General features: G+C 42.5%; 1 protein-coding gene across 4 annotated transcripts in view; it reads left to right on the top strand.

The window, feature by feature from the left end:
• myo5b (myosin VB) overlaps positions 1-26970 on the top strand; it is a 274037-nt gene that overhangs the window by 165701 nt on the left and 81366 nt on the right. For all 4 annotated transcript variants that reach the window (XM_087990689.1, XM_087990700.1, XM_087990695.1 and 1 more), the window contains exons 15-16: positions 11073-11219; positions 16750-16847. In XM_087990689.1, coding sequence (XP_087846815.1) covers positions 11073-11219; positions 16750-16847 — 245 coding nt within the window. The remainder of the gene's footprint in view (positions 1-11072; positions 11220-16749; positions 16848-26970) is intronic.

The following is a 26970-nucleotide window of genomic DNA, read 5'->3' on the forward strand; positions in this document are numbered from 1 at the left end:
TGCTGTTGTTTCCTAAATTGCTGGTTGAGGTGAATTTTCAATGGTAAAAGGGAGGGCATTCCAGGATGTTGATGTGATTTCTCTTTCCTGACCATGCAAAGCTTACTGATTGTTTGCTTTCAAAAGGCCCTATCTTCAGTAGAGCTGAAATGAGCTGAAATGATTCACAGTGGTCAAGTTTCAACAATAGTCAACAGTATTTTTGTCATGTTGAGCATTCCAATAATTCTTCAGTTGGTGCTGGAAACATCCGAGGAGCAGCAGAATCGACATTTCGGGCATAAGCTTTTCATCAGGAATGGGGCTTATGGGCTGAGGGACTGAGAGATAAATGGGAGGAGGGTGAGGCTGAAGATAGCTGAGAATGTGATAGGTAGATGAAGGTGGGAGAGAAGGTGATAGATTGGAGAGGAGGGTGGAGCAGATAGATTGACAGGTCAAGAGGGAGGTGCAGAATTGGAAAGTTGAGACTCTGGGTGGGGTGGGGGGGGGTGAAATGGGAAAATTGGTGAAATTGAATTAATGCTGTATGGTTGCAGTGTGCCAAGGCAGAAGATGAGGTGTTGTTCCTCCAGATGTTGGGTGGTTGGAGTTTGGCGATCGAGGAGGTCCAGGACCTGCATGTCCTTGGTGGGGTGGGAGGGGGATTTGAAGTGTTCAGCCATGGGGCGGTGGGGTTAGTTGGTGCAGGTGTCCCAGAGATGTTCTCTGAAATGATCTGCAAGTTGGCATTCTGTCTCCTTGGTGTAGAGGAGACCACATCGGGTGCAATGGATACAGTAGATGATTTGTGGAAGTACAGGTAAATGTCTGTCTGATGTAGAAGGATCCTTTGGGGCCTTGGACGGAGGTGAGGGGGAAGGTGTGGGCACAGATTTTGCACTTCTTGCTGTGGCAGGGGAATGTGCTGGGATTGGAGTGTGGGCTGGTGAATGGGTGTGTATCTGACAAGGGAGTCGCGGAGGGAATGGTCTCTCCGGAATGCTGGGGAGAGAAATATATCCCTAGTGGTGGGGTCTGTTTGTAGCTGGCAGAAGTGGCAGAGGATGATGCGATGTCTCCGGAGGTTGGTGGGGTGAAAAGTGAGGACCGACGGGGTTCTGTCCTTGTTGCAGTTGGGAGTGATGGCATTCAAAGACGGAGGTGCAGGAAGTGGAGGAGATGTGCTGGAGGGCATTATCAACTAGGTGGGTGGGAAAATTGCGGTCTTCGAAGAAGGAGGCCATCTGGGAGGTTCTGTGGTGGAATTGGTCAACCTGGGAACAGTTGCGGCAGAGATGGAAGAATTGGGAATGAGGGAAGGTGGTTTTACAGGAGGTAGGCTGGGAGGAGGTTTAGTCTAGGTAGCTGTGGGAGTCGGTGGGTTTGTAGTAGATGTCCGTGGTTAGTTGGTCGCCGGAGAGAACATCTCTGGGACACCCACTCCCACCAACCCCATGGCCCCATGGCTGAACACTTTAACTCTCCCTCTCACTCCACCAAGGGCATGCAGGTCCATCAATTGCTAACCATGCCTGGAGGAAGAATGCCTCATTATCTGCCTTACGAAACTGCAACCACGTGGGTTTAATGTGGATTTCACCAGTTTCCCCATTTCCCCTCTCCCCACCTTTATCCCAGTCTCAAGCCTCCAACTCGATGCAGCCCTCTTGACCTGACCATCGTCCTTCCCATCTATCTGCTTCACTTTCCTCTATCACCTTCACCAGCACCTTCATCTACCTATCTCATCTCAACTGCCTCCCCCCACCGCCTGCCATTTATCTCTCCGCCCCGGCCCACAAGCCTCATTCCTGATGATGAGCTTATGCCCAAAATGTCGATTCTCCTCCTCGGATGCTCCTTGACTGACTGTGCTTTTCCAGCACCAAACTCCCGACTCTGATCTCCAGCATCTGCAGTGCTCACTTTCTCCTAATAATTCTTCAGTTTGATGTACTTCTGGGATTTGCTTTGATGCAGTATGATCTTTCACTGTGAATCTAAAATGCATTCCGTAGACTGTATAGATTGATAAATTTATTTATCAATTGTTTACCTATATGCAGGTGGAAGGCATATTACTTGAGTGCATGTTAAAATACATTTACTGAAATGATGGTGTGGTGTTTAGGACATGTATTTGGGTGATGTCTTACTGTTTTTAGAATAATGTAAAATTGAGTAATGATTGGATCCAGTATGATCATTTACTAGCTGCCTTTCAGATTAAAATAAACACGTTGTATCCAAATTGGGGAGAATATTCATAATACTGGATGGATAAAATATGTCCACCTGATTCACTCTCTCTCTCTCTCTCTCTCGCTGTCTCTGTCTCTCTCCCCCCTCTCTGGTGCATCTTTGCTTATTGTTAACTATTCTTTGCTACTTTCTTTCATAATTAATGAACAATTAGTATGGATTAATTTTGTAAGTTTCAATAATAATCTTGAAGTTTTATTGAAGGATTTTGAAGTACATTTTTTTTAGAGGACAGATCCAAATACTTTTGTTGTTCTTGTAATTTAAATTATTTATTTGCTGTATCTTCAAATGTGGATGCACATTGTCCATAGTCAATGATCTATCCAAATGGTGAATTATTGAATTGCTTGAAGCAAGTGAAAGCCGTTGATAAAGGTGAATAATGAAAGTAGAAAATAATTAACTAAAAAAGGAGTAGATGTTGGTTCCATAATTATTCACTAAGGACAAATTAAGGATCAACTCTTATCAGTATGTGGCTGGAGCAAAATAAGCCTTGCTGAATAACTGTGTTGGTCATTTTCATAATTCTGGGGTCCAATGAAAGTTACTTATTGCCATCATTGGTTGAGAGAGATGTTTTCTAACTGGTTTGACTGTACAAACCATTACTTGCTAGGAGAAAGTGAGGACTGCAGATGCTGGAGATCAGAGTCAAAAAGTGTGGTGCTCGAAAAGCAGAGCAAGTCAGGCAGCATCCGAGGAGCAGGAGAGATGACGTTTCAAGCATAAGCTCTACATCAGGAATGTGGGTGGGGGCCCCAAGGGGGGCAGATATATAAATGGGTGGTGGTACGGGGAAGGTAGCTAGGAATGCTATGGGTAGATGAAGGTGGGGAGTGATGGTGCTAGGTCGGAGAGGAGGGTGAAGCGGATAGGTGGAAAGGAAGATGGACAGGTCAAGAGGGTGGTGCTGAGTTGGACTGTTGAACGTGACATGAGGTTGGGAGAGAGGAGATGAGGAAACTGGTGAAAGCAACATTGATTCTGATGTCAGTTTTCACCAGTTACCTCACCACCCCCCGCAATGTTCCTGATTAAGAGCTTATGCTTAAAAAGTCAACTCTCCTCTTCAGATGCTGCCTGACCGGCTGTGCTTTTCCAGTGCCACACTTTTTGAAGCCATTGCTTGCACTCATTTTAATAGACTTCATTTGAAAATTACTGTGGAATACTCCATGCAAACAATATAGCTTCGAATAAAGGCAAAATGCAGTAATTGGTAGAAAGCTGTAGCAAACAGAATACTGGAGAAACTCCGTAGATCTCGAAGCATCTTTATAGAGAGAAACAATTAACAGTTTTTGGGTCTGATCTGACTCCTTTTCAGAGTTTCTCTAATGCTGAATGAAGTTATACACAAATGTAGATGAAATTGTACTGATATGTATAAAAGGGTGTTTTATGAATGAGCAAACTCCCAATATTTTGCAACATCAGGGCTTAATTCCACATTCTGAAATTTCCAAATTCATCATTACGAATGACAAACTTTTGGATTTTTTTTGTTCGCTGTAAATCAACACTGACTAAACAATTGTGTATTTATTGCCTATTAAGTAGACTAAAGAAAATGTATCCCCATTAACCTCTTATTGCAACGAATGCTTCACTCCATATTTGTACGTTACACAGCACTATGAGAGATACGTAGTCTGGTGTGTAAAGTTTCACACCCCTCCCTGGCATTAACAAGACTTCTTTGATTTACTGCACCTTCCCACCTTGTCACCTGTTTATTTTAAAATCCTCTCTACTTCCCTAGTTGGTGGCATGCAAGAGCACTGTCTCCAGCATGGGACAAGGAGGGATTACCCCTTCGGTACAGATCCCAGTTTCACTTGGTGTCCTTGTCCCATGAACTGGAACCCACTTCGCACTCCCCAGTCTGAGCCATAACATTGTGTCTCTAACCCAGTTTGGCTGTGACTTTGCTAATAATGCAAAGTTAATTACTTTTGAGGTTCAGCTCCTTAATTCTAATGCTAGCTCCTCATGTTGATGATGCAGGACCATGTCCTTTGTTCTACCAATGCCTTGGTACAGATGTAGACTGTCATGACTAGATCATCCCCCTCTTGCTGCAAGTTCTTTTCCAGCTCCTTAGCAGATGTCCCAAACCCTGACAATGGTCAGGCAATATGGTCATCTGGACCCACAATCATTACTGCAGAGACTAGTGTCCATCTCTCTCACTATACCATCCTGTACTACCACTGCATTCTTCTTACTGTCACCTTTTGATGGCTTCCTGCACTACAGTGCCATGTTCCTCTTTAGTTCATCCACCCCGTCGCAGTCCTCGTTCTCACCCAGACAGGCTGAATGAACCTCAAGCCTTTGTTAGGTAATTGCGATGGCTGAGGCTTCTGCCCTCTGGGTCCTGTTACCTTCCTCCAGTTTCATGCTCCTGTCCCAGACACTGAGCAAATCTGATGACTCAGCCTTAAGAAGGGAAATGGCTCTTCCTGCCACAAATAATCCAGAAAAGGTTCCCCCTCCCTGATATGTCACAGTCTCTGTAGTTCAGCGTCCTGCTCATAATATCTACACCAAAGCTGCTCAAACTTGAATGTTTGATTCAAGACATGTTTGATATACACCAAACTGACATGCAGGAGCTCCATGTGCTGTAACTGAGACACATCGATTGTCTTGCCATTGTTACATATTCCAAAGAATTATTTACTGCTTAGTTGTTTCTACATATTAACCTAACCACTTGTTGCTTTGCTACATTAAACCTTTGGGATAGAATAGACTTGGTCAAGTAGCTTCTTCTCCTGTAGCAACATAATCTCAATTCCTGAGTGCTGACAAAGTTAAAGTCAAAGCCAATGACAAAAAAGAGAAACTTGTTCCCTTCCTGTCACTTCCTTAATCACTTAACTTTGGAACACTACTGTGAGTCATACTCAAATGCTTAGTTACACTAAGTTGGCTATTTTTATATGCTCCTAAAACAAAGGCTCAGCTGACTCAATGAGGATTCAGTTTCAGCTTTTTTTTAAATTAAGTTCCTTCATTGGAAGCATGTTAAAACCCTGTTTAAGGTTGACAGTCATGGAATTTAAACAGTAGCTTATAGTTTAATGCTAGCTATAAAGTTAAGAGTTATATAGTATAAAATGTAGAGTTTCTTATGTAGCAACTACATGGAATCAATTCTAGGGCATATTATTCCTTCATTTCCAAGAAACACTCATGCATTGGAGACAGCATATAAGCGATTTACACAAATGGTTCAAGGAATGAGAAACTTCATTTATGAAGACAGATTGAAGAAATTGGGTCTGATGTCCCTGGAGAGAAGAGGTTGAATGAAGATCTGATGGAGGTTTCAAAATCATGAGTAAGCTGGATAGAGTAAATAAGATGTTCCTGCGTTCAGGGAAGGATTACAATGAGAGGACATGGATTTAAAATGATGTATAAAAGAAGCAAAGTTGAAGTGAGAAAAATCTTTTTCACATAGCAAGTAGTCAGAGTATGAAATGCATTGCCTCGAGGTGCAGTGGAAAATTGTACCTTCAATTTTCAGTTGAAGCAATCAAGGATATTGAATGATTATTTGGATAGAAATAATGTGCACGGGTCTAAAGTGAAAAAGCATGAGGTTAATACGAGGTAATGATGCTCGTTTGAAGAGCTGGTGCAAGCATGATGGGCTGAGTGGCCTCCTATGCACCCTAGTATTTCTGTGATCCTGTAGTGATGCTGTGTAGTGATAATGGACTTTGTCATTCAAAAGGGTGAAAGATGAATTGAACAGAGGAATTTAACTGTCATTTATATAAATGGTTTGGATGAGAATGTATGAGGCATGGTTGGTAAGTTTGCAGATGACACCAAACTTGATGGTATAGTGGACAGTGAAGAAGAGTATCTAAGATTACAAAGAGATCTTGATGAGTTGAGTCAATGGAAAGAGGTGTGTCAGATGGAGTTTAATTTGGATAAGTGTGAGGTATTGCATTTTGGTAAAACAAACAAGTGCAGGGCTTTTACAGTTAATGGTGGGGCCCCGGGTAGCATTGTAGAACAGAGACACCTAGGGGTTCATGCTAATAATTCTTTGAAATTTGCACCACAGTTCGACAGGGTGATTTAAGACTGTATTTAGTGTGCTTGCCTTCATTGCTCAGCCCATTGAGCACAGGAGTTGGGACATCATGTTGAAGTTGAGACCTCTTCTGGAGGTGTGCAATTCTCATTGTCCTGTTATAGGAGGGATAGTATTAAATTGGAGCGGGTTCAGTAAAGTTTTACCAGGATGCTGCAAGTAGAGGGTTGGTGTTATAAGAATCTGCTGGAAAGGCTGGGATTTTTGTTTCACTGGAGCATAGGAGGTTGGGGGTGACCTCCTTGAGGTGTATAAAATCATGATGGGCATCGATAGAATGACTAGCAAAGGCCTTTTCCCTAGGTTGGGGATTTCAAAACTAGGGGGCATATTTTAAGGTCAGAGGGGAAATATTTAAAAAGGACATGAGGTGCAACTTTTTTATACAGTGGTTTGTGTGTACAATGAACTGCCAGAGGAAGTAGTGGAGACAAACACAGTTACAATGTTTAAAAGACATTGGATAAGTACATGAATAGGGAAAGTTTGGAGGGATATGGGCCAAATGCAGGCATGTTGGACTAGTTTAGTGTGGGAACATAGTTGTGTGGACTATTGGTCTAGAGACTTTTTCCATGCTGTTATAGACTCTGACTCTATAACCGGTTTGAAGTTCAATCATCCAATTTATTGCAAAATAGCAATTTTGGCCCTCCACTCCATGACTTTGTAAATAAAATGCAAATTTGTTCTTGTCTTGTGCATTCAGGTTTGGCTGTTCCTATATTGGTAGCTATATGGTACAAGTTAAGCCTCTTTGTGTGCTGAGACTTCTTCATCATTGACTCTCTGTGAGCAATGAGTCATTTGGGTAGAATTTGGTCAGCACAATCATATCACCACCATCACACCAGCCCTCCCCATTTCCCAACTCCTGTGCTCATACCCCATGTACATGCCCCCAACCCTTGCAGGTGTGCAGTCCCCCATGCACATGCTTGCAACGCCACTCAGCCCCACACTGATACACAAACATGCATACACACACCTTTCCTGACTGAATTTGGCATGTCTGTCGAGCAAGTGCTGGTAGGTTATTTGATCACGGGTCAGGTTATGAAGAGGGTAGAAGGAGGAATGACAATACCTCGAGTAAGGCCATTGAGGTAACAGTTAGGAGTGAGGGACGTGAGTGATTTTTGTGCCACTGTCTCCCTCCCACCTTTTTCCTAATCCAGCGATGGTGCATTAGATTGTTGACTCATCTGTTACCAATCTTGATACAGACTCTGAATTGAATTTTGAATGTTCAAAATCCATAAGACTTATGACCTCGCAAACTACATTTAACTCCTGGCTTCCAGACTTTCTCTTTAACTTGTGACTTTTTGTCTTATTTTGAGTCAAATTGTGAGTGTAAATTGCTTCAGGTCGTGGTGGGCCAGCCTTAAATAATTTCAGATAACTGTGAAAAAATGAAAACTGGTAATCAATGCATAATACTTTCATGTAACTGTTAAAGTTCTCCCTTTTGCAAAGAAAATTGTTTTTTCGATGCATTGCTTTTTGACTCTGTTGTTGGAAAACCATTTTGCTACTTATCGGAAGAAAAAAATCTCCTGAAGTTTGATTAGTTTGTCAATCAAGTTAAACTCCTCTATCATATTTTACCTGAAGGTTTCTTATCAGCAGCTGGCAGCTGGTTTAATAACCCTTTCTGTCAATGACCACTCTACATCAGTGAGTTGATTTCCCCTGAGCCATTTGTCAAGTTTTCCCTTCTGCATCAGTAGACAGCGGTCACAAATAATGGCTCCTTTTAAAAGAAATCAAAATTGAAGAATTGACGTTTAGATGGAAAGCATGTTTATACCTTGAGGCCTCAATGGAAAGGTAGCATAATGTTTTCACCCTTTCACTTCAGAAGAGAGAGATCATTGTTCTTTCAGCGCATTGTTCATGGACAGACTGCTGCATATAAATGCCAAGAGATGAAGTAAACTGAAGATTTTCCAAACTCCTGTTGTAGAAATACAGAACATAGAAAAGTACAGCACAGAACAGGCCCTTTGGCCCATGATGTTGTGCTGAGGATTATTCCTAATCTAAAATAAAATAACCTAACCTATGTATCCCTCAATTCACTGCTGTCCATGTGCATGTCCAGTAATCACTTAAATGTCTCTAATGACTTTGCTTCCACCACCACTGCTGCCAATGTATTCCATGCACTTACAACTCTGCTGAAAGAACGTACCTCTGACACCTCCGCTATATCTTCCTCCTAATATCTTAAAATGATGACCCCATCGTGCCGGTCAGTCCTGGACTGGGGAAAGGTCTCTGGCTATTGACTCTATTTATTCCTCTCATTATCTTGTATACCTCAATCAGGTCACCTCTCTTCCTCCTCCTGTCCAGAGAGAAAGGTCCGAGCTTAGTCAACCTCTCTTCGTAAGACAAGCCCTCCAGTCCAGGCAGCATCCCAGTAAACCTTCTTTCCACCATCTCCAAAGCCTCTGTATCTTCCCTATGTTAGGGTGACCAGAACTAGACACCATATTCCAAGTGTGGTATCACCAGGGTTTTATAGAGCTGCAGCAAAACCTAATGGCTCTTAAACTCAATTCCCCCTGTTAATGAAGGCCAAAAAACACCATATGCTTTCTTAACAACCCTATCCACTTGGGTGGCAACTTTGAGGGATCTATGCACTTGAACACCAAGATCCCTATGTTCCTCCACACAGCCAAGAGTCCTGTCTTTTATCCTATACTTAGCATTCCATATTCGACCTTTTAAAATGCATCACTTCGCATTTATCCAGGTTGAACTCCAACTGCCATTTCTCAGCCCAGCTCTGCATCCTGTCTATGTCACGCTGCAGCCGACGATAGCCCTCGATACTATTGACGGCACCTCCAACCTTTGTGTCATCTGCAAATTTACTAACCCACTCCTCAACCACCTCATCCAAGTCACTTATGAAAACTACAAAGAGCAGAGGCCCAAGAAAGAGCCCTGCAGGACCCCACTCAACACTGTCCTCCAGGCAGAATACTTTCCATCTGCAACTTCTGTCGGCCAACCAATTGTGAATCCAGATAGCTAAATCCCCCTGTATCCCATACTTCCTGACCTTATGAATGAGCCTACCATGGGGGAACCTTATCAAATGCCTTGCTGAAGTCCATATACACCACATCCATTGCTTGACCTTCGGCGACCTGTCTCGTCACCTCCTCAAAGAACTCAATAAGATTTATGAGGCATGACCTGCCCCTCACAAAGCCACGCTGACTGCCTTTAATCACTCTGTTTTTCCAAATAATCATAAATCCTATCCCTCAGAATTCTTTCCAAAACTTTGCTGACCACACATGTAAGACTGACTGGTCTGTAATTACCAGGGATTTCCCTATTCCCCTTCTTGAAAAGAGGAACAACATTCGCCTCCTTCCAATCGTCCGGTACAACTCCCGTGGTGAGTGAGGAGGCAAAGATCTTTGCCAGCGGCTCAACAACCTCCTTTCTCGCTTCCCGGAGCAACCTAGGATAAATCTGGTCTGGCCATGGGGACTTATCAATCTTAAAGTTTGCCAAAATTTTCAGAACATCAACTTCTTCAATCTTGAACTGGTCAAGCCTGCATCCCAGCTCCTCAAAGTTCTCATTCACAAGGTTCCTTTCCTTAGTGAAAACCGAAGCAAAAAACCCATTTAGGGCTTCCCCTATCTGCTCAGACTCCACCCACAAGTTCCTTACGCTATCCCTGATCGGCCCTACCTTCTCCCTGATCATTCTCTTATTCCTCGCGTATGAGTAAAATGCCTTTGGGTTCTCCCTAATCTTTCCTGCTAAGTCTTTTTCATGCCTCCTCCTGGCTCTCCTCAGTCCATTTCTGAGCTGCTTCCTAGTCAGCCTGTAATCCTCTAAAGCTGTGCTAGATCCATGTTTCCTCTAATATAGCTCTGTAAATGCAACAACTGTGCTCTATTATTTGGATTTCAGTGAAGTGAGGAAGAAACATTCTTCAGTATGCACGCAGAATGCCGGAGAAACTTAGATCTGGCAATGACTGTGGAGAAAGAAAAAGTTGCTGTGTCAAGCCCAGTATGACTCTTCAGGGCTTTGAAGAGCAGTCAGACTGAACTCAAAATGTTAACTCTATTTCTGTTCCGACAGGGGCTACTAGATCTGTTTACCCCAGCTTGTTTCAGATTTCCAATATCTGCAGTGTTTCACTCTTATTCTTTCTTGAAAGGCTCGGGGAGTAAATTCACTGCATTTTGTGGAGCTTATTAAAATTCTGCTCAGCCTCATCTCATGACCTGTTTTGAATGGGAATGAAATTACATTTGGTAACCCTTAAGGTGGGGAAACACAATGCATCAAGGCTCCAGTGCATAGAATAGCAGGATACTATACACAGAAGGAGAACATTTGAGTGCATCAGCTCTTTTGAAGAGAAATCAGATTAAACCCCTCTCCTATTCTCCAACAATATTTTTCTCCAATTCTTATATCCCAATACTTTCATCAGCCATCTCGAGTCAATGTTAGCTTGCTCTCTTTCCATGGTTGCCAGCTGAGCCACTGTGATCTTCAGCATTGGTTGTTTTCAGTACAGATTCCAGCATCTTCAATAATTTGATCGTACCTTTTGCCGCTTGTTCTTGCTGGGGCAAGAGGGGGAGATGGGAAGAATCTCTTAGTTCTGTATAAAGTGATTTGTTTTCAATTGCACCCCTTTTGGTTTCAGTATCAGCTGGTAGCTGACCTCTTCCAGGGAGAGAAGGAACCTGCGACTTCCAACATAAAGACGAAAACTTCGAAAATAAGCATTCGACCACTCAAACCTGCCATGAAAGCACCCAATAAAGAGCACAAGAAAACAGTTGGACTTCAGGTACATACATTATTTTGGCTAATTTCCCCTCCCTACTGAATCGACTGATTCAACAATGTATTGTAAAATTGAGGGAATCTTAACTTGTTCTGACACGTTTTCTTGCCAATGTTTGCTATTCTAAAGAGTTGATTTTCTTTCTTCTGATATGATTCTCTCTTGGCTTTCCCCACTGCAACTTTTACCTGTAGCATGTAAAACCTATAGCTTTTGTCTATCTTGGAGTTTTGAACAGTGTGGAAGGGCTTTCTCTGCAAACCAGGACTCTGATTGTTAGTTATACTTGTAGCATTTTAAGGAAAGTAGTTAAAGGGAGGGCGCACCCAACTCTGCCTCTGAGTACTTTAACTTGGAAGTTAGGCCAGTACTTCTCATGAAGATTTGGATTAAACAGTTGGTAATAAGCAAGGATTAAATTCTGAGTCGAGAATAGTAAGTGACTACAAAGCAAGTTCTAAAGTCTAGGTCATCACAGTATTGTGACGATTGATGTGTATTATATAGCTAATGAGAGGTGCTTGACCCTGAAGTTAACTGCTGGAAAATATTACATGTAAACTCAAAATGAAAAGTCATACCCACAGTGAGAGCTCCATCATAGCAGCAGGCATACATGCGTAACGCACATACACATGCACGAGAATGCCATGTAAACTGTTCAAAGAGAAAACAGGAAATGGTTCGAGCTTGAAGTGACGTAATCAGAGATTAGAAGTCATTGCTTTCATGACATTGGCCTAGATTTTACAGGAAACCAATGGGTGGGAATTCGGGTAGATCGATCGGTAAATCAGGACGCATGCTATCGGCAGGTAAATTATCTCATTTAAGCCAGAGTGTGGGAAGCCCAGTTTCAATGTAAAATCCAAATCGTTGTGTCTAAATAGCTAAAACCTGGGAGATTATTGAAATTGGTGGACTTGCACAGCTACTTGGATATGCTTCCATTCTTTACTTCCAGGGTCTCCATCTTCATCAAAAATCTTGTACATCAGTGGTGCTAAGTTCCTTTCCAGATGGTTTCTACTTAATTTAGACACCAAATACATTCCAGTGTAGTGGGGGAAATTCTTACTCACGCCCATTATGTTGTTTAAGCCTCTGTGCTCACCTCTTAGAACTCTCACGACCTTCATAGAATCTCCGCCGGCCCCATCTTTTCTTACTACTCTGACTTCATTCATTACAATCCTTGTATCATAACTACTGCTTGTTCTTCAGATGATTATTGACAGGTGGCAAGCTTTAGGAGCTCTGCAGTGCTCCGGACTTCTCATTAACTTGAATAACTTCAGATCTTAACTATAGAGTCCGCTTTCCGTATCAAATAGGAAGCACTACTCTTTTCAAAGAGACTGCCATTGAGACCCTCCATTTGAACTGTGTGCATTCATTGGGCTTAGGGTTCACTTAGAACATAGAACAATACAGCACAGAACAGGCCCTTCGGCCCACGATGTTGTGCCGAACATTTGTCCTAGCTTAAGCACCCATCCATGTACCTATCCAATTGCCGCTTAAAGGTCACCAAAGATTCTGACTCTATCACTCCCACAGGCAGCGCATTCCATGCCCCCACCACTCTCTGGGTGAAGAACCCACCCCTGACATCTCCCCGAAACCTTCCACCCTTCACCTTAAATTTATGTCCCCTTGTAACACTCTGTTGCACCCGGGGAAAAAGTTTCTGACTGTCTACTCTATCTATTCCTCTGATCATCTTATAAACCTCTATCAAGTCACCCCTCATCCTTCGCCGTTCCAACGAGAAAAGGCCTAGCACTCTCAGCCTATCCTCGTACGACCTATTCTCCATTCCAGGCAACATCCTGGTAAATCTTCTCTGCACCCTCTCCAAAGCTTCCACATCTTTCCTAAAGTGAGGCGACCAGAACTGCACACAGTACTCCAAATGTGGCCTAACCAAAGTCCTGTACAGTTGCATTATCACTTCACGACTCTTGAATTCAATCCCTCTGCTAATGAACGCTAATACACCATAGGCCTTCTTACAAGCTCTATCCACCTGAGTGGCAACTTTCAAAGATCTATGAACATAGACCCCAAGATCCCTCTGTTCCTCCACCTCACTAAGAACCCTACCGTTAACCCTGTATTCTGCATTCTTATTTGTCTTTCCAAAATGGACAACCTCACCGTTGGCAGGGTTGAACTCCATCTGCCACTCCTCAGCCCAGCTCTGCATCATATCTAAGTCTCTTTGCAGCCGACAACAGCCCTCCTCACTATCCACAACTCCACCAATCTTCGTATCATCTGCAAATTTACTGACCCACACTTCGACTCCCTCATCCAAGTCATTAATAAAAATTACTCTACCCTGCACTGCTCTACCCTCATCCACATGCTTGGTCACCTCCTCAAAGAATTCAATAAGACTTGTAAGGCAAGACCTACCCTTCACAAATCCGTGCTGGCTGTCCCTAATCAAGCAGTGTCTTTCCAGATGCTCATAAATCCTATCCCTCAGTACCCTTTCCATTACTTTGCCTACCACCGAAGTAAGACTAACTGGCCTGTAATTCCCGGGGTTATCCCTGTTCCCTTTTTTGAACAGGGGCACAACATTCGCCACTCTCCAGTCCCCTGGTACCACCCCCATTGACAGTGAAGACGAAAAGATAATTGCCAACGGTACTGCAATTTCCTCTCTCGCTTCCAACATTATCCTAGGATATATCCCATCAGGCCCGGGGGACTTGTCTATCCTCAAGTTGTTCAAAATGTCCAACACATCATCCTTCCTAACAAGTATCTCCTCTAGCTTACCAGTCCATTTCACACTCTCCTCTTCAACAATACGGTCCCTCTCGTTCGTAAATACTGAAGAAAAGTACTCATTCAAGACCTCTCCTATCTCTTCCGACTCAATACACAGTCTCCCACTACTGTCCTTGATCGGACCTACCCTCGTTCTCGTCATTCTCATGTTTCTCACATACGCATAAAATGCCTTTGGGTTATCCTTGATCCTATCCGCCAAAGATTTTTCATGCCCTCTCTTAGCTCTCCTCATCCCTTTCTTCAGGTCCCTCCTGGCTATCCTGTATCCCTCCACTGCTCTGTCTGAACCCTGTTTCCTCAATCTTATGTAAGCCTCCTTCTTCCTCTTTACAAGACATTCAACCTCCCTCGTCAACCAAGGTTCCCTCACACGACCATTTCTTTCCTGCCTGACAGGTACATACATATCAAGGACACGTCGTATCTGTTCCTTGAAAAAGTTCCACATTTCCACGACATCCTTCCCTGACAGCCTATGCTCCCAACTTATGCTCCTCAGATCCTGTCTTACAGCATCGTAATTACCCTTCCCCCAATTGTAAAACCTACCCTGTTGCACGCACCTATCTCTCTCCATAACCAAGGTGAAAGTCACAGAATTGTGGTCACCATCACCAAAATGTTCATCCACTAACAAGCCCATCACTTGTCCCGGTTCATTACCGAGTACCAAATCCAATATGGCCTCCCCTCTGGTCGGACAATCTACATACTGAGTTAGAAAAGCTTCCTAGACACACTGCGCAAACACCGCCCCATCCAATCTACTTGATCTAAAGAGCTTCCAATCAATATTTGGGAAGTTGAAATCGCCCATGACTACTACCGTGTTGCTTCTGCACCTTTCCAAAATCTGTTTCCCAATCTGTTTCTCCACATCTCTGCTGCTATTGGGGGGCCTATAGTAAACACCCAACAAGGTGACTGCACCTTTCCTATTTCTGACTTCAGCCCATGCTACCTCTAAAGGCAGATCCCCCTCGAACTGCCTTTCTGCAGCCGTTATACCATTTCTAATTAGCAACGCCACCCCCCCTCCTTTTTTCCCACCCTCCCTAATCTTACTGAAATATCTGTAACCAGGAACCTCCAACAGCCATTCCTGTCCCTCTTCTATCCACGTTTCCGTGACGGCCACAACATCGTAGTCCCAGATACTGATCCACGGCTTAAGTTCACCCACCTTATTTCTGATACTCCTTGCGTTGAAGTATACGCACTTGAACCCATCTCTGTGTCCGCAAGTATTCCCTGTCAGTGCTACCTTCTTCACAGCCTCCCTACATTCTTGGACATCCTGACAAACAGCTAGCCTACTTGCTGGACTACAAGTCCGGATCCCATCCCCCTGCCAAATTAGTTTAAACCCCCCCCGAAGAGTGCTAGCAAACCTACCTCCCAGGATATTGGTGCCCTTCTGGTTCAGGTGCAACCCGTCCTGCTTGTACAGGTCCCACCTTCCCCAGAATGCAGTCCAATTGTCCAAATACCTGAAGCCCTCCCTCCTACACCATCCTTGCAGCCACGTGTTCAACTGCACTCTCTCCCTATTCCTTGCCTCACTGTTACGTGGAACCGGCAACAACCCAGAGATGACGACTCTGTCTGTCCTAGCTTTTAGCTTCCAGCCTCACTCCCTGAGCTCTTGAATGACCTCCCCACCCCTCTTCCTACCTATGACGTTGGTGCCAATGTGCACCACGACTTCTGGCTGCACACCCTCCCCCTTAAGGATTCTGAAGACACGGTCCGAGACGTCTCGGACCCTGGCACCCGGGAGGCAACAAACCATCTGAGAGTCTCGCCCATGTCCACAGAACCGCCTGTCCGTCCCTCTAACTAGAGAGTCTCCTATAACTAGCGCTCTCCTCCTCTCCCCCTTTCCCTTCTGAGTCTCAGAGCCAGACCTCGCGCAACAGACCCGGTCACTGCAGCTTACCCCTGCTACCCCAACAGTATCCAAAGCGGTATACTTATTGTTTAGGGGAACGACCACAGGGGATCCCTGCACTGCCTGCTTCCTCCCCTGCCCACCTCTAACTGTTACCCAGCTACCTGTGTTCTCTGACGTAGCTATGTCCCTGTAGCTTCTATCTATCACCCTCTCAGCCTCTCGAATAATCCTCAGTTCATCCAACTCCAGTTCCAGTTCCCTAACTCGTTCTGTGAGGAGCAGGATCTGACTGCATTTCCTGCAGATGAAGTCGGCAGGAGTATCAGTGGTCACCCCTACTTCGAACATCCTGCAGGAGGAACATTCCACTGCCTGTGCTGCCATTACTCTACACCTCGTCTCCGAAAACAAGAACACTGAGTAGCTTACCTGTGGACTTTAAAATTAGGTTAGAGGAGGAGGATGGGAGGGAGGCCCTACTATGTAGGGCCTGAGGTCTAAAACACACCCACTCAAATATCAGTCACCTACCTTCCCGACCAGCTCTGCGCTCCAACCTCACTTCCGCCCTGCTCGCGCCGCTCTCTGCTGTGAGAAGACCGTTGGCGTTCTTGTTTTCTTTTCTCCAATGAAAATGAAAAGGGTGATGATTTTATAGCAGGTCAGACTTGTGCTCAACCAGTTTACCATTTAAATGATAAAGCTGAAAAAGATCCCTCTACTTCTCATTGTCATAGCAAATAACAGCTAATATTATGTTGAGGAGCCTTCAGTCTCTCGTGTGTATGTGTGTGTTTATACTTAAGTAAAAAAATCTGTGTGTCTGTTTAGTTTCGGAACTCTTTGCAACTACTCATGGAAACCCTGAATGCTACAACACCGCACTACGTCCGCTGCATCAAGCCAAATGATGAGAAATCTGCATTCTCGTAAGTAATATATACGTTGACCAAGGTGATACTATTTCTCTTGTGGTTTGATGCCACACTATGAATTTGGGTTCAAGATGGGATGGTCAAGGAGGAGGCAAAGACTCAAGTTGTCATCAGGCTTGGTTTTCAAAGTAACTCTGTATTGTGCTTTCATTCTGAATACAGTTATACATAATAATCCTAGGTATGGCAGGCTTTGATTTCGGGATTGGCCCTGACCGATTATAAGTGAAAGTGAGTACTGCAGACGCTGGAGACTAGAGTCATGAGTGTGGTGCTGGAAAAACACAGCAGGCCAGGCAGCATCCGAGGAGCAGGAAAATCGAAAATTCCTGATGTCGGGCTTTTGCCCGAAACATCGATTTCCCTGTTACTCGGATGCTGCCTGACCTGCTGTGCTTTTTCAGTGCCACACTCTTGATCCTGACCAAATATAACTGTCTTGTTCGTATGCACACTCCTTTTGCCCACATAAGTCTTCCAGAGAGTTTTAATACAGCCCACATTGTGCTATTTATGCAAAGTGACGTGAGCTCTGTGACCTGAAGCCCCTGCGCAACAACATTCTATAAATCGTAACTTTGGCAGGAGGTTCTTAGGCCTTTAGAAGTTAATTTTACGTCGAGGGAGTGTAAAGATACAGTTCAGGCTAATTTGCCAATGTGATTCCACCCTTGGCTCTCCGTTCCTGTGGCCGGAGTTGGGGGCTGCTGAGTGCCAGAGTCAAAGTATAATGCTGGAAAAGCACAGCTGGTGAGTCAGTATCCGAGGAGCAGGACTGGCTGTGCTTTTCCAGCACCACACCGCTCGACTCTGATCTTCAGGATCTGCAATCCTCTCTTTCTTTCTCCCAGCTGCTGAGTGCCATTTTGGAAATGTGCAGTGGCAGGAACCTAATTGATTGTTGGTATCCTGGTAATCCTCAAAAATTGATGTCAATCGGTTCCTAAACAATCATCTCTGAAGAGTTGAGAATGCAGCAGGAAGTCTGTAAGGCCTAAACCCACCAGAATTTCAGGGCTGTAAAGGCCGAAACTGGCATGGCTGAGGTCAGAGAAGTGAAGCAGCTCAGTGAAACTGGTACAACCAGAACTATTAAAGATGGATAATTACTGGAACCCTTTATAGAACAGGGGCTGAGGGCATGTGTGCTTTAAAGGCTCGTGGTGACACATGACCCACCTTCAGATGAGCTCACAGAAGGAGAGCTTATGTGTGAGAGAGAGAGCCACAACAGCTTCCTTCTGGGGAGGAGCAGCAGATTACACATGTACATGACAGATTGATGCTGAAGGATTGGCAAAACATTTGGTTATTCACACAGGATATACAGGCCAAGCTTGAACCTATTGGAGGAGCAACGCCTTGGAATATCATGGCTATCACTCCATGTGACCCTAAGGAGTGAGTGACTACCTATTGCCTGTAGTTGTGCCAGGGTGGATTGCTGCCACCCTGCAATGGCTCTCCTCCATTGCTGTTTGATTCGCCACTAAGGGCAATCCACCTCCAGTGTGACTCCTCTCTCTGGTACTATGCACACTCTCCTCATTAAAGATCAAAACTGTGACAAATAGCTTAACAAGCACAGGTATTTTTGATTTGTCCTTCTGTTGGAAAGTAACTGTTAATCAGTTTAGCTATGAATCCAAGTAATGTGAATGCTTTTGATGATTGAGAAGGGGACCTAGACACACAACTGCTTCCATTATAGTCATCTTACTCAAGGAATGAAGAGGTTGAGCAGGTTGCACTTGTGTGTGTTTGAGTTTAAAGGAATGATAAATACGGCAAATGCTTGTTGAAACATACAAGGTCAAAATTCTGAAGAGGTTTGACAGAGTAGAGAGGCTGAGGGGATGCTTTCCCTCATGGGGGATACAGGTATAGAGGGAAAAATAATTTTTTAAAAATTCATTCAAGGGATGACTGTATTTCTGGCTAAGCCAACATTTCCTGCCCATCCCAGAAGGCAGTTAAGAATCCCCCACATTGCTGTGGGTCTGGACTCACGCAGGCCAGTCGAGGTAAGGATGGCAGTTTCCTTCCCTAAAGGACATTAGTGAACCAGAGGTTTTTTTTTCTAATAATTGACAATGGCTTCATGGTGATCACCAGACTCTTAATTCCAAAATTAGTTTATATTTATTGAATTCAAATTCCACCATCTGCCGTGACAGGATTTGAACCCGGGTCCCCAGAGCATGACATTAACAGTCCAGCAATAATACCACCAAGCCATTGCTGCCACCCACCTCTCCCTGATATAGGAGGCTCCTTATTAATGAAGAAGGATGTCTTTTCTGACAGCCATTTATCTTTGGAATTTCATACCTCTGAGATCAATGGAGGCTGTGTCATTTGAAATATTTTCATGGCTAAGTTAGATAGATTTTTGATTATCGAGGTTTATTGGGTGCAAGTGGGAAAGTGAATTATGGTCATGATCAGATCAATTATGAGCTTAATGAGCGGCAGAGTAGGATTGGGGTGTCAAAAGGTCTGCTCTTCCTATTTTATATGTTCTTATTTCTCTGTTCACTCTAAGGATCTGATTAATTCAGTCCTGTCATCTGAGTATGGCCAGGCATTCATGTTACCAGATTCCAAAAGGACATTGCAGCAGATTCTTTTGACCAGACCCTGGCAGCATGATTTCTAGCCAAGGCCTGCTTGACTGTGTTGCTGGCCTCCTCTTTCCACCCTCCAGAAGCAGGGCATGCCTCCATGACCTCACCAATTCTTCAAACCCCCGTGGCCTGTCTAGAGTTAATGTGTACCTTCAATGCCTGTAACCCATGGCACTTGCCTGCATGAATGTACTTAAAAGAGCCTAAATGAGCCTTCAGGCTGCTGGCTTACTGTATAGAAAGGTAAAAACAAGGGCTGCAGATGCTGGAAACCAGATTCTAGATTAGAGTGGTGCTGGAAAAGCACAGCAGGTCAGGCAGCATCCGAGGAGCAGGAAAACTACTGTACAGAAAAAAGTGCCAAAAGTGTGTGTTAAAATATTTTTCAAAATTGGCATCTAATTTACACAAAATGCTACAGTTAACATTGTTATTGCAGATTTTACTCTGGATATAGAATTCTTCAGCTCTGAGGCAGCATCATTAGGTAGGCATATAGACAGTTGCATTAGTGTTGTTTTTGTTATTTTCCTTATGAGGGTGGATATTTTTAAGAGAATACTGATCCCTACTCAACAATAGGACAATACATGAACACCAAACCTAACATTTTTTTGTCCAATAGAACTTTTTTTTTTAAAGTGTGATCTACTGATTGGAAAAAATGAGACTCATTGCATTACTGCGCAGTTCTAATTGATATTAGCATGTGTAAGATCTTGTTAAATGATGAGTTTATCTTTTGTACATTATAATAGACAAGCTCTGTCACATGCTGTTGTGATTAATGAGTCCATTAATGCATGTAATTATGATTGATGAGGCTGTTTAAATGCATGCTCATGTAACTGAGAAAATCTTGAACAATGTGCATTTCTAATTGTTGGACCCTACTGACCTATCCACTGTAATTGAAGGGAACAGTTAGTATCTGCACTTGTAATTGAGAAGACATATTGCAATATGTCATGTGTAGCATTTACTAGCTGAAGGAACAGAATCCAAATTTCGCTATACTGTATAGAGGCTATGATCAACTGTGCTGCAACAAGCTGATTAGTAATAGTGTAGTTACTTTTGTTCTTTGTGGGGCCATGCTGAATGCAAATTGGCTACAGTAGTTTCCTGTCAAAAGCTATTAAAACACTTCAAGAAATTCATTGGTTACGAAGCACTTTTAGACAGTACTTGTTACACTGTGAATTCCTACTTTGATTGCACCAATCAACTTGAATGATTGACTTCTGCAATCTTTATTTCTGCCTTTTATGTTCTGAAACTTTGCGATGGCAAAGTAACTCATTCTGAAATAATGTTACAATAAAACCTACATTGATTCACTCCATGCTATAACTTGGAGAGTCCAGCGTTGACTGCAATAATAATGTGCATTTGTATAGCAAAGAAACATGTCCTGAGGTACTTGACAGAAGTTAAACAACATGGAGGATGATAAGCAAAAGGCTTATGAAGAGTGATATTTTTGGCGAACTTAAAGGCAGTGTAGCTAAGGGACCTACTAAGGAAATTCTAAGGGGATAATAGAGCATTGCTTCATATATATCCAAATGTTGCTCCATGCTGGTATAAAGTTAATGTGAAAAATATAGCATTTAACATCTAAAATTTTGAATTTGAATCGTAAGGCAAAGTCTAGTTTGTTGCAATTTTCCATACTTTTTCCTGGAATTTTCAGAGAATACTCTTAACTATCTCCTTTAAAGAACCAAGGAGGGATTAAACATAATCCTGAACGATCCCTAGTGCATGCAGAGATATGATTGCCAACAAAATCTCATCACCTGGAAAATCAATGAAACACTGCTTCAAATGAAATACTATAGCAATTATTTTTATATTAAAAAGTCCCATAAATTATTAATAATAATACAAAGCTTCAGGAGCAGTGATCTATGCAATTTACCTTTCTTATTGTTTAACTTTTGGAAGTTGATATCATTTTAAGAATGTAGAACAGTGCAGCACAACAACAGGCCCTTCGGATGAATATGATGGCGTTATAAACTAATCCCATCTGTCTGTATTTCTCTTTCCTGTCTGTTCACGTGTCAGTCTAAATGCCTCCAAACTTTATCATATCTCCTACTATCTCCCATGGTACCATGTTCCAGGCATCTACCACCCTCAGTTTTAAAAAACACATACCTTGCACATTTCATTTAAACCTTCCACCCTCTCCCTTTAAACCTATGCTCCCTAATATTTGACATGTCTGCATTGAGAAAACAACTCTGTTGATCCATCTTATCCATGCCTTTCATAATTTTATATATTTCTATCAGGTGATACCCTCAGCCTCTGATGCTCCAATGAAAAAAAAGTCTACATTTCCCCAACCTCCTTATAGCTAATATGCTCCAGTCAAGGCAACGTCCTAATAAACCTCTTTGTATTTTAACATCTTCTCCAAGGTCTCCACATCCATCCTATTGTGTGGTGGCCAGATGCAGCAGTGAAATGAAAGAGTCAATATTTCTTCTGCACTGCAGACTTGTACAAGTTTTATTTTACTTGAAGCAGATAGCCAATCTATAACTGTCAGTGCGATTATGAGCAATAAAAATGTAATTGGTTCTATTTGATTTGATCTTGGTTGGGACTCTTGACTGTACTTTTTGCTGCATTATATTGAGTAAATGGATGCAGTTGAGGTTCTCAAAGCGAGACTTCCCTCTTCAAATTTCTTGAGTTATTCTTTCTGTGAGTTTGACTTTTCTATGCACATTAATAGACATATACAGCTTGCCTTATTGCTTTTCCATAGATCATGGCTGCTGTGTATACCATCTAAAAGATGCATCCGAGCAACATACCAAGGCTTCTTCAACAGCATCTCCCAAATGCACAAATTCTTCATTTTAGAAGGGCAAGGGCAGTAGAAACATGAGTAAACCGCCATTTACAAGTTCTCCTCTGTGCACACTGACCTAACTTGGATCTATGCTACTGATTCTATTATCTTTTCTAGCTAAAAATCCTGGAACACACTCACTAACAGCACTAAGCTTATCCTTCTAACAGACTGCAGGAATCGAGGAAGGTGGCTTACCACTGTCTCGTGAGGACATTTTGAGAATGGGCAGTACATGATACTCCCATCCTGTTAGTGAGTAAAACAAATGTTCTCTACAATGATTCTCTCACTGGTATTATACTTGAAGTGATTAACAACTCCACCAAAGTAGGAGTCAGAGGAGTTTCTGACAAATAATATTGTACACAAGTACAATTTGCGTTAATGTTCCTGAAAGAGATACAAAATAGATGTTGATGACAGGTGTGAACAGTAGGGGAAGTGGGTGTCATCAAAATGAAGGGTGGTATATTTGCTCTGAAGTTGTTGAAATCAATGTTGAGAGGTGGCACAGTGGCTCAGGGCTTAGAATTGCTGCTTCACAGCACCAGGGAACTCTGTGATTTCAATGTTGGACAACTCTCTGTATGGAGTTTGTATATTCGCCCCGTGTCTGTGTGCAGATTAGCTGGATTGGCCATGCTAAATTGTCTGTAGTGTTGAGGGATCTGCAGGCTAGGTGAATTAGCCATTGTACATACGGGAATATAGGATAGATAGGGTGGGGGTTGGTTTGGATGCGATGCTCTTTGGAGGGTCGGTATATACTTGATGGGCTGAATGACCTCTTTCCGTAATGTTGGAATTCTGTGATTCTATAAAGGTGGGAAAAAGGTTCCTTCTTCTAGCTTGCAGTACATTGCATCAGCAGAGGACAGAAATATTAGCAAAATCATAGAATAGGAAAAAAACTGGCTGGATTCCATGTTAGTTTATTGACATTTGCTTGCACACCAACATTTGGCCTGAATTAGTACATTGGTATACTTCCCAGGTGCAGCTGATTAACCTAAATTCAAGTTTAATTGCTCAAGTAACACAACCCGAGCAGATATTTCAGCAATCATTACAGTCAAAGCCCAAAATCATTTCCAATTCAAAACATTTATTTCATGCTGAGAAGTGACTGCTTGAGTGAGAGTGGATATGAAACATTCCAATGATTGAATTGCAGAAAATTTGCAGAAATCAGTCACAACAAAAGGTGAAGTTGCGACCTGCTGCTTATCTGCAATTGAGCTTGTGGTAGTGATTCTTCTCTGTCCTGCCAGATCAGTCCACTTTCAACAGTTAGTGATAGCATTACGCATCCAATTTATTTTATCTGGAAGCGCACACTGTAAGGTGTTATATCTTCATAAAATATATTTTTATTGATGATCTATCAGCATCCAGGATCTCTGTAAAGCGCACAACTTGGATCAAGGTGCATAATTAATTTGAAAATATTAAGAGACAAGAAATAATCTGCAAGGTATACCCTTCTCTGACAATGGTGCCAGCAGCCCCTCCAATAAAAATGATTCCAGAAAACAGCAGAGTGTAAATGATTCACAATGTATTGAATTTCATCTTATCTCTTAATACGTTGGTAAACTGAAATGAAAAATACTAACATGATGTGATATATTCCATTTAGCCCAGTTCTTTTAAACACATCTCTCTCTAAATGCACTCAACTACTTTCCTTACTGTCCTTTTCCAACATGTTCAAAACTCAATTACATTATTTACTACATTTTGTGTCATGCCTGTTCATACTCCACCATTATCCTTTATACTTGTTGGTTTCCCAAGATGTTCAAGAGTCTCCAACGAAAACTTTGTTCACTAATTTACAGTGATTACAAGTTGAAATTTGGATCAAGTAGTTTATGCAAGTGTCAGCTTCTCATTTGAGCAGTTTTATGATGACGACCACAACCAGTCTCATTCAAAGGCTGGAAAGTTTTGATTCTGTTTTAGTGGGCTGGGTTTTACATGTCCCACCAGACCTTTCTAAACCAGAGGAGACATTAAAAATATCGATTGGCTAGCTCACCACCTTCACACCTATTCCCATACTAACCCCATAATAGGGTGGACGGGTGCCGTAATGGCCAGTCTGCCTGCCATAATTGAATAAATAACTTGAGTCACTTTAGATTTTAAATGTGATACTCATCAAGCCATTCGACTTTTGGCATAGGTAGGCACTTGAGAATGGACAGTCCTTTTTCATTTTAAATTTTAAACTTGAAATCGTGGAAGTGGCCACTTGTGAAGTCGAGTGTTGTTTGGTCTACAAGAGCAGCCAGGTGTCTGGTGTCAAGGGAGTGGAAGTCCCAATATGCTGTTAACATCACCATCATATTATGACCCCACCAGCCTGGTAAAATACAGCCCCATGTTTTGCTTCAGCCTGGATCTTGACAGAAAACTTGTATGCACACAGTCACAGACATGTTGTGGTACAAAGGAAGCCATTTGACCCATTGTGTCATTTTCCAAATGGGCAATATGTTTCAGGACCATTCTCCTGCCTTTCAATGCAATTCTGCACGTAGTTTCCATTTAAATAATCATCCAATTCCTCGGATGTTGCTTGACCAGCTGTGCTTTTCCAGCACCACACTTTTCGACTCTAATCTCCAGCATCTGCAGTCCTCACTTTCTCCTATGCTTGTTGGAGTTAGTTTTCACAGTTGTGGGACATCTCTGCAGGAGTTCCTCATTGTAATGTCCTAGGTCCCAACCATCTTCAGCCGCTTCTTCAGTGACCTTCCCTCCATTATAATATCTGAAGTATGTATGTTTGCTGACGATCACACAGTGTTCAGCACCACTCATGATTCCTCAGATACTGAAGTAGTCCATAAACAAATGCAGAATTGGAGAATTGCCAAGTTTGAGCTGACCAGGAGCAAGTAACAGTGACATCACATAAGTGCCAGGAAATAACCTCCAACAAGTGAGAATCTAGCCATTGTCCCTTCACATTCAATGGTTTTACCATCACTGAATCCCCCACTGTCAGCATCCTGGGGAGTTAACACTGACTAGAAATTGAACTGAACTAGCTGTATAAAATTCAGTGGCTACAAGAGCAGGTTAGAGGCTAGGAATCCTGCAGTGAGTAACCCTTCCTTTCTGATGCCTAAAGACTATGCACTATTTACAAGGGCAACTAGGGACAGGCGATAAATATTGGCCAGCCGGTGACACCCATGCCCAATGAATGAATTTTTTATGAAATGGAGATGAAATTGCAGATTTGTAAAATTGTTTTACTGCAGCAGTACAGGGCCTTGAATCTCGTGTACATTTGGCTATCCTTACTTGAAAAATGATATAATTGTTTTAGAAGCAGTTCAGAGAATGAGGGAAACTTACGAAGAAAGGTTAGTCCCTTTTGCGCTTAGAAGAATTAAAGGTGATCTTGATTGGAACATATGAGATCCTGAGGGGACTTGATAGAGTAGATATTGGAAGGTATTCAAACTTGGTGCAGAAAATATAACCGGTTAACACAGTTTAAGAACAAAACATCTCCCTTCTTAGACTGAGATGAGGAGAAATGTTATCACTGAGGTTTAGTCTGACATTCTTTCCTGCGAAAAGCAGTGGAGACTGGGAATTTACTCAAGGCAGAGTTGGACAGATTTTTTGTTAAACAGGGGAGTTGAAGGTTATGGGGAGCTGACAGGAAATTGGACCTGAAATCCACAACCAGTTCTGCCATGATCTTATTGAATAGCAGGCCAGGCTTGAAGGGACTTTGGCCTGCACTGAAGTCATATGGCCAATGCTGCGTGAAAGCCATATAGCAATAGCCAGTTGTTGCCTTCGCACCATCTGATGCCATAACACCAGCCTTAAGAATATTGACAACGCTAATTGCTTATAGTGCAACTTTTTTATGAATGTAAGGAAGCTGAAGCCATTTGTAGTTTTTAAATTGCTTGTCCTACACTACTGTGCAATGATATTTTAGCCCAGATATTGATCTTGGCATCATCATATTTGGTATGGGAAGGCAGTGCCACAGTGACAAGTCTCCGGTCTAGTAATACAGAGTTCTGGACTAATTTTCTAGTAATGTGGATTCAAAATCCAATGTGGCAGCTGGAGAAATTTAAATTCAATTAATAAGTTAGTCGTTGATTGCAGTATAATCTCATCTGGTTCACTAATGTTCTTTAGGGAAATAAATATGCAAGTTTCACCCAGTTTGGTCTATAAATATCATTTCAGACCCAACTTGAAGATCAACTCTTAACTGCTTTCTACAATGGTAGTGGCTCAATTTAAGGACAGTAATGATTGGTCAACATCCAGGTAAACTGATGTTGGTTGAAGAAAAAGTGATTTAAAAGGTCCCATGTGTCTCAGTGCCATTATTTCTGAAATATCAGGAATGTAAAAATTCTACTTTTAAGCAATAATATCCAAAGTTCAACAGTTAGGGAAACCAACAATCCCCCCATTTGCAATTTTTAGAGGATTGCTGATGGTTCCTGCAGGTATTTAGTTTTCATATGATTTGGTGCAATGAAGCAGAAGAGTAGAGAACATCTTAAGGTTGAGAAATTAGCATTAGGTTCTGTGAACATTATAATACAATGAAAATCCATCA

This window comes from Chiloscyllium plagiosum, unplaced genomic scaffold (genome assembly GCF_037043375.1).
Source record: "Chiloscyllium plagiosum isolate Xiang-an unplaced genomic scaffold, Cpla_swu_hap1 HiC_scaffold_1, whole genome shotgun sequence".
NCBI classification, from domain to species: Eukaryota; Metazoa; Chordata; class Chondrichthyes; order Orectolobiformes; family Hemiscylliidae; genus Chiloscyllium; species Chiloscyllium plagiosum.